The 13,686-nt window shown below is 52.6% G+C and overlaps 2 protein-coding genes across 3 annotated transcripts; both read left to right on the forward strand.

The window, feature by feature from the left end:
• Positions 1-3,161: 3,161 nt before the first annotated feature.
• LOC101918372 (11-beta-hydroxysteroid dehydrogenase 1-like) lies at positions 3,162-8,167 on the forward strand. Of its 2 annotated transcripts, none has more exons than XM_055819683.1 (6): positions 3,162-3,593; positions 4,251-4,381; positions 4,962-5,073; positions 5,709-5,894; positions 6,768-6,911; positions 7,592-8,167. In XM_055819683.1, the coding sequence occupies exons 1-6, from the start codon at positions 3,506-3,508 to the stop codon at positions 7,810-7,812; spliced, it is 882 nt and encodes a 293-aa protein (XP_055675658.1). In that variant the 5' UTR covers positions 3,162-3,505; the 3' UTR covers positions 7,813-8,167. The 2 variants fall into 2 exon arrangements, with proteins under 2 accessions (XP_055675658.1, XP_005230423.2); XM_005230366.3 differs by lacking the exon at positions 7,592-8,167 and adding an exon at positions 7,003-7,471 and having other exon boundaries at positions 3,163-3,593.
• A 1,222-nt stretch (positions 8,168-9,389) lies between these two features.
• On the forward strand, positions 9,390-13,541 carry LOC101924921 (11-beta-hydroxysteroid dehydrogenase 1-like). Its single transcript, XM_005230319.3, has 6 exons — positions 9,390-9,582; positions 10,547-10,677; positions 11,270-11,381; positions 11,514-11,699; positions 12,253-12,396; positions 12,829-13,541. The coding sequence occupies exons 1-6, from the start codon at positions 9,495-9,497 to the stop codon at positions 13,047-13,049; spliced, it is 882 nt and encodes a 293-aa protein (XP_005230376.2). The 5' UTR covers positions 9,390-9,494; the 3' UTR covers positions 13,050-13,541.
• The last annotated feature ends 145 nt before the right edge of the window (positions 13,542-13,686 follow it).

The following is a 13,686-nucleotide window of genomic DNA, read 5'->3' on the forward strand; positions in this document are numbered from 1 at the left end:
CAAAGTTGAAGGCCACCTAAGACCCTGCAGCCCTCCCTGCACAGGCCAATTGGTTCAAGGGCATGAGCCGAACATCTTTAGAAGCCCTCACTTGCTATTTGTGGTTTGGACTCTGGATGTTTCAAGAGCGGCCAGGCTAAATTTAGGGGCCCAAGATAAGCATATCAGCCTCTGCCACCCAACACCAAGGGCACCGGGAACATGGACAGCGGCCAAGACTCAAAGCAGCCACAGCACCAACAATCAAATATCAAAGCAGCAATTCCTGATTTGGTCACACAGGAAGAAAATCAATGTCGCGCTTAGAAATGACTTGAACATCACAGTATTTTCTCTAAACCGGCAGTGAGTAGAAATACCATGTCAAAACAAACACAGTCCTGCAATCACCTCAAGTCTCCCTTGGGACCTGAGAGTGCATTTTCCCGGAACGGTGCAGCCGGGACAGTGATGGAGTTTGCAGGGTGTCAGCACTGCCCGCGGGCCATGCCCAGAAGCCACAGTGAGACGGCGTGCAGCCGTGCCAGGACACACGCACGTCTGTCATGGTGCAACAGCATCCCGCTGACAGGCACATCAGCCTAAAGTGTCACTGAGGGTGGCCCTTTATAAAGGTGATATCCCTATCTGTAAAGAAAGGAATTAAATCTGTGTTCATGGTAAAGTATGCCGGGTCTGCGAAATTAACATTTTAATGTCTATGTGATAAAGGAGAGCAAGGGGCGGTGGCAGGAGGAAAACGCCCTGCTTTAACAAAGATTTGATGATGGGTTGAAAAAAGCCAAATATTACTCAAAAGAGAAAAAATAGAAGCGGTATCCCAATTTCTGCCAAGTGCTTTAGAGTCTCTGAGCTGCACGCACAAACCTGCCTGAGCCTCAGCCCTACCCCGGAACGCGCTCCCTCCAGGCAGCACAGGCTGTGGGCACTGCGGGGGCTCTCCAGCAGCCCCCCTCGGCTGCTCTGCCCGTTTGCTGTCAGAACAAGTCCCTTTCCATACCCATTTCCTCCAAGCGAGCTCCGGGGGCACAAAATGAAGCCACCCCCCTGCACAGAGCAGCACAGCGCCTAGCATCACCCCTTGAACAACGCGGCTTCAAAAAAACAAGCAATAGAGAAGGGACTTGTAGCAGGGGGACACATCCAGGAAAACTTGGGTGAAGCTGTTTCAGAATCAACAGGCTGCCCCCCTCCCCCCGGGGCGCCCTGTCTGCGGAGCGGGCATGCCGTGCCACCCAGCTCCCCTCTGCCAGAGCAGGAGTGTTTGGCAGCAGCAGGGCCAGGACCAGCTGAGATCAGAAAACGCTTCTCCACAGTCACTTCTTCCTGCCCTCCTCTCCCATCCCTCGCTCCCCGCCCTCAGGAAAAGGTTAAAAACAAGTTCTTAAGTTGCACTCAGCAAAACAAACCCAGAAAAAGCTGCGAGTAGGAGTGAGGAGCGGCAGCACCCTGGAAGGGCAACAGGCGGCAAAGAGCAAACCCACGCGGACAGCAAAGCAGGGACGGATCCGGCAGCTCCTGCTGCCGCCGCAGCCCCCAGCCCTCCCGGGGACCACGCCAGCACCGCCCCACGCTTCACCTCACACAGGACACCCTAAATGGCACACACAAAATTTTCTTTTATAAAAAGTTTAAGTTATGTCCAAAATACTCTGTATCGCAGTCCTTTCTTATCAGCTACTTTGTTTCACACAAAAACCCAACCCAAACAGACAATTGCCATCAAACACCACACCGGCAGGGCAAGCGCAGCGTTCGGCTCCATAGTCACCAGGCTGCCTCCGGCCACGCATCTCCTCACACCAGGCAGAGCAAAGAGCACGATACCCTCCCAACGTGCTTGCAGCCAGTGCACAAAGGTTGACAGTTATTGCTCTACTGCAGTATCCTAACGCTAGTAATAAAAGACAACATCTGAAAAGAGCCTCTCTCCCTGCTGGCAACACAGACAAGACCACAGCAGAGGTAAGGTTAATGAGTTTTTGGTTTTTTGTTTGTTTTTTTTTTTTCTCCCAAGCCAAGGAATGAAATGGTTGCCCCATGACCATGACCCAAGTTAAAAGCAAAAGGAGGCAGGAAGAGGCAGAGTGGCTGTACTGGTCCAACCTGACCAAAGGGGGTTGAGTGCTTCTTATCAGAGGGAAAGTTGAGACAGAAGTAGGAAGGCAGAAAAAAACCCACAATCCATAAAGCAGAAGCAATGCCAGAGAGCTCCACTGCCATACCAGGTATGCCATTAAATTAAACCATCTTTATTTTAAAGCTGTGATAGGGGGAAAAAAATAATTCTTTACATAATTCTTTCTGACTGGTTACAGTAGGGGGGGGTCTGAGAGGGACAACCACGGCATTGTGCCCACTTATATCAGAGCACGGTGCAGCCCCTGCACTGCAGATCAGGCTCTTGTCCCAGCAAACACAATGTTCCGCCGGCTCAGGAGCTCTAGCGAGCAGATCCAGGGGCACACAAAGCTCCCGCAGTGCGTCCCCATCCCATGTACCACAGCCGGTACTGGTACTCCACAACAAAGATACCGGTGCCAAACCAAAGCTGGAACATAGCTTACACCTATTGCGCAAGATCGATGGCTGTGAATTTGCTGCTGCTCAGGGAGCTAGCGGATATTACGTGGGTTTTCTTCAGACCATATTCGCTTAAAAAGTAAGAACAAAACTCTTGCAAAACTCAAAGCAGGAACCACAGCAGCAAGGACCATTTTTCCCTGCAGAAAACAGCATTCAATATTGCATTGCAAACCTTCCTGTGCCTGCATGGCCCCCCGGAGCTGGGGTGGTCACAGCCCCGGTGGTGGGCTCAGCTCAGCCCCTGCTCCCTCATCTGCTCACAGGAGCAGGCAGAGATGAAAAAAATAAACCCTGCCTCTGCACAGCATTTTTGGAGCCATTTAGAGGTGGTACGCACTGCTGGGCCCCGCTGCCCAGCATCCCGGCGGCAGGCAGCTGCTTCGGGTCATGGAGCAGTGATGCCCTGGGGAGCACAGGACCTTTGCTGCACCCCCCCCCACACGCACAGCAGCCCCCAGTCCCTGACCCGCTGCGAGCAATGGGACCCGGACTGCACATCCACACGGACCCACGGACGTGCCAGCAGGAATAAGAGACAATGTTTAACCACCTGCACTGGGCTGCCTCTAATATTCTCCAAGTGAAACTTGACGCTGCTGAGCAAAGACACACCTCTTCCAGGGTGTTGTGCAAAGTTCAGCATTTTAACGTAGGACAGGAAATATGAAAAGAGCCGGGCAGAACCCAAACAGCACCGCCGGTTAGGCCGAGGCTCGCCAGCTCCAGCGGGGAAGCAGATCAAAGGGTTTGCTTCACTCATCCATCCACCCGTGATTTTCCAGTGCTTTGGAAGTTGCAGCTCCTTCGCTAACAGGTTTTAAAGGATTGGCATTGCTGTTTCCCCCTGGAGCAGCTCTGCAGAGGGATTTTTTCCCTCCCTTCTTCTCTCTCATGCTTTATTTCCTGACTCCACAGTAGGATGGGTCAGTTGCAAAAGATTCTCATTCCCTTTTTGGGATTGGTTTTGGCCTTCTGGTTTTATTCTGCGAGGGAGAATTTCAAACCGGGTAAGTATTAAAAGTGAATCTGTCTTTAAGGAAAAAATACTAAAAGCCATGTTTGAGTGTTTTGCATAGAAACTGTGCAGCGCTTGGACCAAACCATGTCTGAGCCTTTGTGTGGTCGCTGATACTGGAAAGTTGTTTCAAAAAAAAGATTGGAAACCAAACTGAGCAAGTAATATGCAGAAATACTTCCTGAGGGAGCAGGTGAGCCAAGGGGTCTGAGATGGAGAGGGGTCTGAGACGGAGAGGCTCTGAGCACTCCATTTTCCAGTGTATAGCAGAAGAATTTATAAACATGACTTCTACAGGTTGGATTGCAAGTTTTGAAGCATGCACTTAGTCCATGATTTTTATTACAAAACAGTCAGGGCGTTTATAAACGGTGTCCTGACTTGTGGAAAAAACTGCTGAAAGATTCGAGCACCGTCCCTGTGTCACTGCATTCAGTGAGGAGCTGCAGCTGCTCCTCAGCGCTGCTTTTTCCAGCAGATGGAAGAGACGTCCTGGTACGGGACACTTTGCACTTGCAGGCTCACTTAGCTTCCAATTAACTACTTACCCTGAAGGCATTAAAGGGATTTTTTTTTCGGGTTTTTTTTTTTATTATTTTAGTTTTAAATAGCATTTGGATAAATTAAATTCCTGTGCCTTGGTCCCCAGAGATGCTGAAAGGGAAGCGGGTGATTGTCACTGGAGCAAGCACTGGAATTGGAGAGCAGATGGCATATCACCTGGCACGGATGGGATCCCACATTTTGATCACAGCACGGACAGAAGCCAAGCTCCAGAAAGTAAATGGCAAGCTGAGCACTCACACATGCGTGTTCATAGCAGTGCACACACAAACATGTGAAGGCCAATCTCACACCACAGGTACATACATTAATATATGCACACGTAATTGCCGTGGCACACATACCAGATAGGTGGTTACGTTCATGGGGATGCATCCTTGTGCTGTCTGGGGCTTCCACATGCACAGAAGTCCCTCTCCTACAGATGCACGCACTCTGTGTAGCACATATAGGTTATTTGAACTTGCATGGTTACGTACACATACCCCCATACACACAGGCTCCCTCAGTGCACACACCCACCCTCATTCCACTGCAGTGATATACAGGCTCCTGCTCACCCTGCACGCACGCAACTCCAGCACAGACCGCATGGATAAAGAGCCAGACTGCCTTGGGTAACGCATTCACCAAAGGAAGAATTTTTCAGGCTCCCTTTGAAGCTTAAAAGGCTCCAAACATGCTCCAAAAACTCCAAACCACTTTTCTAAGGCAGGGACACATCACAGGGAGCACAGATGCTCTTGCTGCCCGGGGCAGGGAAGGGGGTTTCTGACATGTGGTGTTGGTGTGGCAGGTGGCGGAGCGGTGCCGGGAGCTGGGGGCAGCCTCTGCGCGGTACATCAGCGGCACCATGGAGGACATGGCCTTCGCCGAGCACGTGGTGAAGGAGGCAGAGACCTCGCTGGGTACGTTTACAGCCTGCTTGCTGCAAGCGACAGCAGAACATCACTTCTCACCTTGGCCGTACTGCTTTTTGCCATGCACCCACTAAAAAAAAAAAAACAAAACAAAAAACAACACAGGAGACATGGAGATGGGGAAGATTTGTCCCCAGTTCTGCCCAGCTTCATCACTCCAGCTCAAACTGAACTGCGCTCCCGATTTCAGCGCTGTGCCCTCATAACATCCTGTAACAGTACCATAATCCTGGATTTCATCACCCCAAGCTACTGCGGTCTGAAACCGTCCATCAGGCCCCTTGCAGCCTCGCTATTGTGGGCATGGGTCACGGCTGCGGAAACATAGTGTCTCAGCTCTGCATGGAGCGCTCCCTCCCCCACCCCAGGCCCACAGACAGCCCAAGGGTGATTGCTCTTGTGCCATGGTGGTTTTGTATTGAGCCAAAAAACAAAACCACAGCAAAATTTTTACTGGCAGCCACCATCCGGACTATAGCCCTACTCCAGAGAAGACAGGCCACAGCTCTGACCCAAAAACCTGATTTCTTTCGATTATGTGTATTCTGCTCCCCGGAAAGGCTCCGTTTTGCTGGTTGCAGCCCTCTCCCGCCCAGCACTAACACCTGTTCCTCTGCTTGCAGGAGGCCTTGACATGCTGATTCTTAATCACGTTGGCACGTCGTACTTCGATTATTTTAACGGGGATGTTGGGCATGTACGAAAGCTCCTGGAGATCAACTTCCTCAGCTACGTGGCCATGACCGTGTCTGCGCTGCCCATGCTGAAGGAGAGCGAGGGCAGCATCGTAGTTGTTTCATCCATGGCAGGTGAGTGGGAAGTGAGGTGGGTGACATGGGATTCAGTCAAAAGGCACCATGGGCTGATTTTCAGAAGTAGCATGCAGAGACACCAGGCATCCTAAAGGAGCCGTAACTGCTTAATACACTCAAAAAGAAAAAACAAACCACACACACGCGGGGAAAAAAAAAAAAAAAGAAAAAAAAAGGAAAAAAAAGAAAGAAACCATCGAGATCTTTTTTTTGTATTTTCTTGATGGAATTTGTTCTCTGATAGAATCCAATTGCGCCAGCTTGCTTTCTGACCAGCCCTGTAATTAAACCCCACACCCTGGTGTCAGGCTCATTATAGCAGCAGAGCTCATATACCCCCTATTTTATGGAGAAAAGTGGAAATGCAGTAATTTCTCACTGCGTTGGTTCTCTGACAATCTTGGTTTGGTAGGTCAAGTTCCTGCTAATATTTGTGGAGTGAGTTAGACTGATTCTATTCACAAAAACATGACTCTGTTTGAATAAATTTCCCTTCAGTCAGGAAACTAAATTACTAACAGATGTCCCCACTCACAGCTGGTATTTTAGTCTTCTGGTGATCAGCTTAGCTCAGTGTCCAGAGACAAGAACTCAAACTTTGCTCCATCTCTCCCCTCTGAGGGTTTCATAGTTACTGCGGGTTGCTTGTACCCTGAGCAGAGACATGAGCCATGGGTGTTAAGGCCTTAAGACCTTAAAAGAGCCAGAGGCTGAGGGGAACATTTGTGGTGCTGCTGTTCAGGTGCCAGGATGATATTGCACCAACAGCAAAGTCCCTTTGGGGTAAAATACTTTATCTGACGATGGGCAAAACAGAGGTTCAGGCAGAGCAGCTTTCTGTGCTGTAACAGAACTTCACTCTGTGTCCAGGTAAAGTCGGGTTTCCCTTTACGGTCCCCTACTCTGCAACTAAGTTTGCCTTGGACGGATTTTTCAGCTCACTGAGGCAGGAATTCAGCATTCAGAGCGTTAATGTTTCCATCACGCTCTGCATCCTTGGCTTCATCGATACTGGTAAGATCAGTGCTGTTTGATCCGGCTGATCAGGAGCTGAGCATCACCTTCTCAGTTTCTAATCCCACCTTTCGCCTCCCTCTGCCACCAGCTCTCCCCTTTTACCTGCGCTGCTGCTTTCCCTCCAGCCCTGCTGTGGTGTGAGTGCATGCAAAAACCCTCCACTCTCTGGGGGGTCCACCTCTCTTCCACCAAAAAACAGTCTCAAAACTCACTTCTTTCCCCACGCTACATTAAACCAGCCACTGCATACCGGCCGGCACAGTGTAACGTTCCATGAGCCCGCATGGATGTGCCAGCCACCTCTCTCCCGTTAATCCCACCTATTGATGCGACAAGAAGGTACGGGGATGCGGCGTGGGCGGCTGGAAGCGTTCTGCGGGCGCTGGGCTCAACCCCACAAGCGACGCGCCCCCCCCCCAACCCCCGTACCGATACACCCGGTTTCCACAAGACATTTCCCCAGCCCCGCTTCTCCCCGCTTCCCCATGCGCACGCCGGCCTCCCTCCGCCCCGCCGCTGGCTCTTCACCCCCAGCCAGGCTGAGGACCAGCATCCCGGGGGGAGCAGGAACATTCCGGGGCGAGCAGGAACATGCATCCCGAGGGGGAGCAGAGCATCTCCCGGGGGGGGGGGGGGGGGGGAGCATCCCCGGCTGACGCCGTTCCGCTCCCGCGCAGAGAACGCGGTGCGCGCAGCCGCGCACCGGCTGCTGGTGCCGCCGGCGCCGCGGGAGGAGTGCGCGCTGGAGATCCTCAAGGGCGGAGCGCTGCGCCGCCGGGAGCTCTACTACCGCTACGGCTCCACGCGGCTCCCGCTGCTCCTGCGGGACTGGGCCGCCGAGCTGCTGGACTACCTGGTCAGGAGCCGCTACCGCCTGGACAGCGCGGAGAAGAATTAGCGCTGTCCCCCCCGCCCCCCCCCGGCACCGCCCGGCTTAACGGAGCGGCCCTCACCGGCGGCTCGGGAGGGTTCCCCGGTGCAACACCCTCCTCTGCCGGCGGGGACGGCGCTTGCAGCCGCCTCACCTCGCGCGGTGGGACGGGGTGTCCCGTGTGCCCCCCCGCGCAGCCTCTGCTTGCGCTTTCGGAAGGAGGGGTGCACTTGGAAGCAGACGCGGCACCCCCGAGGGGGCGGCTCGGGGCGGGGGGGATCCCCTGCATCTGCAGCATCCCACCTGGTTAGACCCATTCCCTTCCCCACACTAGGGAAAACGTAGGCACAAACTACTCAGTCAATAAAATTTACTAACAGTTCTGTGTGTTCTGTGGGGGTTTTTTATCCCCGTTTTCTCCACTACCGAAAGCTGCTGCGAGTAACTCCACTTTGACAGGAAGGCCTTACAATAGTCCTTCATTATTTTAGGAATAACCGTCTTTTAGCCTATTTTTTTTTAATGGCTCAATTAAATGCAAATTTTACCCCCAGCAAAACTTCGCAAACTTGGTAGACAGTTTCTTACACAAACATCATAACTGGAAAATGCCTTCTAGATGCACAGAGCTGCTGAACTGCTACCCTAAGCCGAGCGCTCGGGCACCAGGAGCCACGCACACTGAGTGCCAAAGCAAAGGCCAAGCCCGCAGCGAGCCCTGCACTGCTTCCCCGACTGGCAGCACTGCCCTAGCTGATGCAGTTACATCTACCACGGTCCTGGCCATCCCAGCACCAATTACAAAACCTCCCCCAACCCTTCCCGCTGAAGCGCTCCTCGGGACAGTTTCCCCCTCACTTTCTAAAGAAAATCAGGAACCGGCATTTCTGTTCTCCTTACGCCAGGATCGCCTACACAAACCAGTGCACACAGAGTAGGTTTTGCCCTTTAAACTTTCTCTTTCAGAAAGTTATTTGCAAACCCATTCACCATATGCCCAAGCAGATGCTGAGCAGTGTGACACTCAACCCTTACGAAAGCTAAAGATCTTTATTATTCACCTGCTTGGCTCTTTTACTGCCTTTTGCAATCGGTGGATTCCTCAAGACAAGAGTGCAACGTTTGAGGTATAAAACAAACCCAACAAACTCTCAGTGTTACACCAATGGCGATACCATGCAGGATAAGCCAAGAGTACCAGTAAGGTCTAAAACCACAAACTTTGCCAGCCCTGCTCTCTGGATTTTCACATTAACCTGTACCACAGTGATACTGCTGATCAAGAAACCCTTGCAGCAGCCTGCGAGGAAGGGAAGCGTTGCCTCTGTTTGAGAAGTGGAGAGAGAGGGAAGGGCATCCATCCCGTGGAGGTCTGCACTGAGGGGACGCAGGTGTCCCAGCCCCAAAGGCTGGCACTGAACAACACACCCACCGCTCTATGGAGCTAGAAGCTTTTCAGTGCCTTAAGAAACCACACCTGAAAGTCCTGGCAGGACAAGGGTGCCAGGGACAGCCTAAAGTCCAAAGCGACACTCTCTGTTAGGTTAATGTTTGCTAAATCACAGGAAGCACAAAGAAAAGGTCCAACAGATACAGCAAACTTGTGCAAGATAAGAACCCGTGCAAAACTGCAATCACTCCCAGCCCCGTTCACCACCCACAGCCAGAGCCACGGAGCCTGTTGCTCCTGCCTGTACTGCTGCAGAGGGATGGGGCTGCTCCTGAAGTTTTTCATTCCCTTGCTGGGACTGGTACTGGCCTTTTATTTTTATTCAGCACCCGAGAATTTCAATGAAGGTAAGTCATTGGAAAAAGATGCTTTAAAACCACAGGCAGCAAGGCTGCTGCCAGAGCGGCAGTGTGTGCCCACGCAGGAGCGCGCAGGCCGTTTGAAGGGCCTTTCATAGCACAGCTGGAAAAGCCAAGGCACGGGGGGCAGGGGGCTGAGGGCTCGGAGGGGAGTTCAGGCAGCTCCTGGGACAAGGGGTCAGAGCACCCTGTGCTGCACGGGAAACCTCACAGGATTATACTGGATCTGCTGGGACACACGGTGTCTGATCCAGTAGATGATGCATTTTGGAAATTATTCAGCCTGGAGCAGAGAAGGCTCCGGGGAGAGCTTAGAGCAACTTGCAGTGCCTGAATGGGCTGACAAGAAAGCTGGGGAGGGGCTTTTTACAAGAGCATGCAGCGACAGGACAAGGGGAATGGCTATAAACTGAAAGAGGGGAGATTTAGATTAGATATCAGAAAGAAATTCTTTGCTGTGAGGGTGACGAGGTGCTGGCACAGGGTGCCCAGAGCAGCTGTGGGTGCCCCATCCCTGGAAGGGTTCAAGGCCAGGTTGGACGGGGCTGGGAGCAACCTGGGCTGGTGGCAGGTGTCCCTGCCCATGGCAGAGGGTGGGAACCAGATGGTCTGTAAGGTCCCTTCCAACCCAAACCATTTGATGATTCTATGAAATACAGAATTTTCCACTTTAAACATTTAATACTTTTATTACCCAACTCTCGCCATTTCCTAAAGCTGCTCCCAGACCAGGCTGGGTGCAAAGCTCAAGCCTCACACGTGCTCCCCACCAAACCAGGATTAACAACCGGGCTCCGGTCAGGGTCTGCATGAGCAGCGCACACTGCAGCAGGGCAGTGGTGCTGCCTGCAGCTCCCTGCACCTGAAGGCGAGGGGCAAAGAGCTGTGGTACCTGCATGCGGGGTGATGGTGTGGGCTATGCCAGCTCTGAGCTCTGCATCCTCCTCTCCAGAGATGCTGCGGGGAAAACGAGTGATCGTGACCGGAGCCAGCAGTGGCATCGGGGAGCAGATGGCATATCACTTGGCACGCATGGAGGCCCACCTACTGCTCACGGCACGGACGGAGGCCAAGCTGCAGAAAGTAAATGGCAAGCAGAGTGTGCCAGGCTGGCAAAACACATTTGCAATCCAGAACCCCACAGGCAGGCAGAATGCAGATATTCACCTTGGCCCAGGCACGCAGAGATGTCAGATACCCTACAGATCCACCACAGCATTTCCCCAGCATGAGCCTGTTTGAACACACACAGAGCCCACTGCAACAAATTGCGTATTCAATGCTAACAGCATGGCATTTCTTTCTCCGCAGTCTTCAGCTATGAATTCTGCCACCACCAAGGACAACACTAGTCTGCCCAAGTCCTGGTCTGCTCAGCCCTTGCCCTTTCTTAAAGCCTGAACCGTTTTTGCATCCCGTATACAACAGAATCCAAATTAAGCAATCACATTCCTATTTATAAATATTAAATATTTGGCTCAGATGTGCCATCATCTAAGTCTGCAGCCAGAAACATTTCTCTGAGCAATGTGCCTCCTCCCGTGAAGGGAGACGGGTTTCCAGTGGGACAGAGAGATGCACTGCCCATCTGCCCCAAGACAGCCTCAGCCTTCGTGGGATGGGGGGGTCTGCGGAGGGGAGTCCACTGCCAACACCGCTCTCGCTGTCACTGCAGGTTGTGGAGCGGTGCCTCCAGCTGGGCGCCGCGTCTGCCCGCTATGTGAGTGGCTCTATGGAGGACACCGCATTCCCCGAGGTGGTGGTGAGGGAGGCTGAGAACACCTGGGGTAGGTGGCGGGGAGCTGCCCCTCCTCACTCCCCAGCACACCCCGTGCTACGTTGTGGGGCCATCCTGGCCACCAAGAAGCTGCTTTGGTTTGAGATGCTGGTTGCCAATAGCAAACATGCTCTGCTTGCAGGAGGCCTCGATATGCTCATCCTAAATCACATCGGTTACTCCTACTTCAGCTACTTCAACGGGGATGTTGGGCATGTACGAAAGCTCCTGGAGATCAACTTCCTCAGCTACGTGGCCATGACCGTGTCTGCGCTGCCCATGCTGAAGGAGAGCGAGGGCAGCATCGTAGTTGTTTCATCCGTGGCAGGTGAGCACACAAGGCGCCAGGCGCTCCCTGCCCGCATCCCTTCCTCTGCCTGCAAGGGATCCCTGCTGCGGCTCTTCTTCAAAGACAGAATAAGGACCATAAGGCAGACAGCCACCCCGCTGGGAGTCAGGATCAGTGTAAGGTATCCCAGATGCACAGTTTGAGTCCTCTGGGCCATTTATATTCTATGCCCTGTCCTGCTAGTCTCTTTGCACCCACTAATCACCTTCGTGCATTGGAGTCAACGGTACACCACAGCAGGTTATTTTATGTGCGTGGCCACAGATTACACACACGTTTGCTATACGTGGGTATGCACGCAGGAATACAAGAACAGAATCACCCACAACTGAAGGTACTTTATGCCACTGTATGCCATATGTTACATTTTAAACATTCCTGCATTTGTTTATTTCTCTCAAGCATTTGTGACAGCTTACTGTGTCACCCTAAATCACAATATTATAGTTACTTGAAGGGCAAGAGGAACAGAGAGCCATGCAGCTCGACACCTGCCCAGTACACAAACCCCGACTTTGTGTCCCTGCTCCAGGTAAAATTGGCTCCCCATTTGCTGCTCCCTACTCTGCAACAAAGTTCGCCTTAGATGGATTTTTCAGCTCCTTGCGACACGAATTCATCACAGACCAGGTCAATGTCTCCATCACACTCTGCATCCTGGGCTACATCGACACAGGTAAGCTCGGCATCACTGGGGCCTCGCAACTCCGTGCATTTCAGACAGGGCTGAGCCCACCAGCCACCCTCCGGCCCTGGGCTGCTCAGCACACTGCTTCCCACTGCTGCTGGACCCTCAGCCTGCAGTGGCTGGGCAATCGTGGAAACGGGACCTCCGCTCCTTAAAAGTGTGGCCCGAGACCTTTGACTCTGCTATCCTTGAAGTAAACCCAGGGGAGGTGGGGATTCCATCCAGTGTCACTCAAGAGGTGAAAGGAATGGGAAGGATATCGCCATAATTGTTATTGAACTATTCTAAGCCTCGTTAAGTAGGTCTGGTCCCCAGAGTTTGTCAGAGGAAGCTACAGACACCCCAACTAGGCTGGTGGTGCCTGTGGCAGCCCCTCCATCTGACACTGCTCCTTCCCTCCCTGTCCTCCCATCCCTGCAGAGAACGCTGTCCGAGCAGTCTCGCATGCCATCCGGGGCACACCAGCGCCGAAGGAGGAGTGCGCGCTTGAGATCATCAGAAGCGGGACGCTGCGCCAGCGGGAGCTGCACTACCCGTCCTCAGCGGTGAGCAGCCTGCTCCTCCTTCATGCCATAGCCCCCGACTTCCTTGACTCCTTCATCAGGAGCAACTATAAGGTGGAAAACATCAAAAGAACATAGCTACCGGGGCAGCGAGCACGCCAGGACACCTTGTGCCAGGCACGAGGGAACTGGGTTTTAATCCAGCTATTCCAGCGCCCTTTTCCACATCACTGGGGCAGCCCCATGCTGATGCACCCTGGCAGCCTGAGACGGGATGCACCAGAAGACTACAACACACAGCATGAAAACATCCTTTTTAGTAACAAACTCTTGCAACTGGCTTTTTCCAACCAAGACGCACTTCAGAGAAGCTCCAGGTGGCAGGATCTGCTGCCAGTGTCCTGCTCACCAGCAGGAACCACTCCCCCATCGAAAGCCACGGCAGCAGCGGTGCTGAGCGCTGCAGGAGGCGAGCTGAGCCGTGGCCCAGAACAAGGATTAGGGCCAGCAGCACAAACCACCCAAAGCTACAAGAGGGCCTTTGAAACGGGGATTATTTTTTTTTTTTGGTCATGTATCCCTTTCTAGGCTGGTCTTTGAAAAAAATAAATTCTGTATTATTTTACAAGATCTCTGCTTTTACTTACATTCCTCTTCCATGCAAACAGGCATAGAGCCCTTATCAGCGCCCAGCTGGTTAAACCAACCTCCCTGCATGATTTGCATTAACGCTGCTTTCACTTCCTAAAGACCTTAATGAATTTCTGCCATACAT

This window comes from Falco peregrinus, chromosome 16 (genome assembly GCF_023634155.1).
Source record: "Falco peregrinus isolate bFalPer1 chromosome 16, bFalPer1.pri, whole genome shotgun sequence".
Taxonomy (NCBI): Eukaryota; Metazoa; Chordata; class Aves; order Falconiformes; family Falconidae; genus Falco; species Falco peregrinus.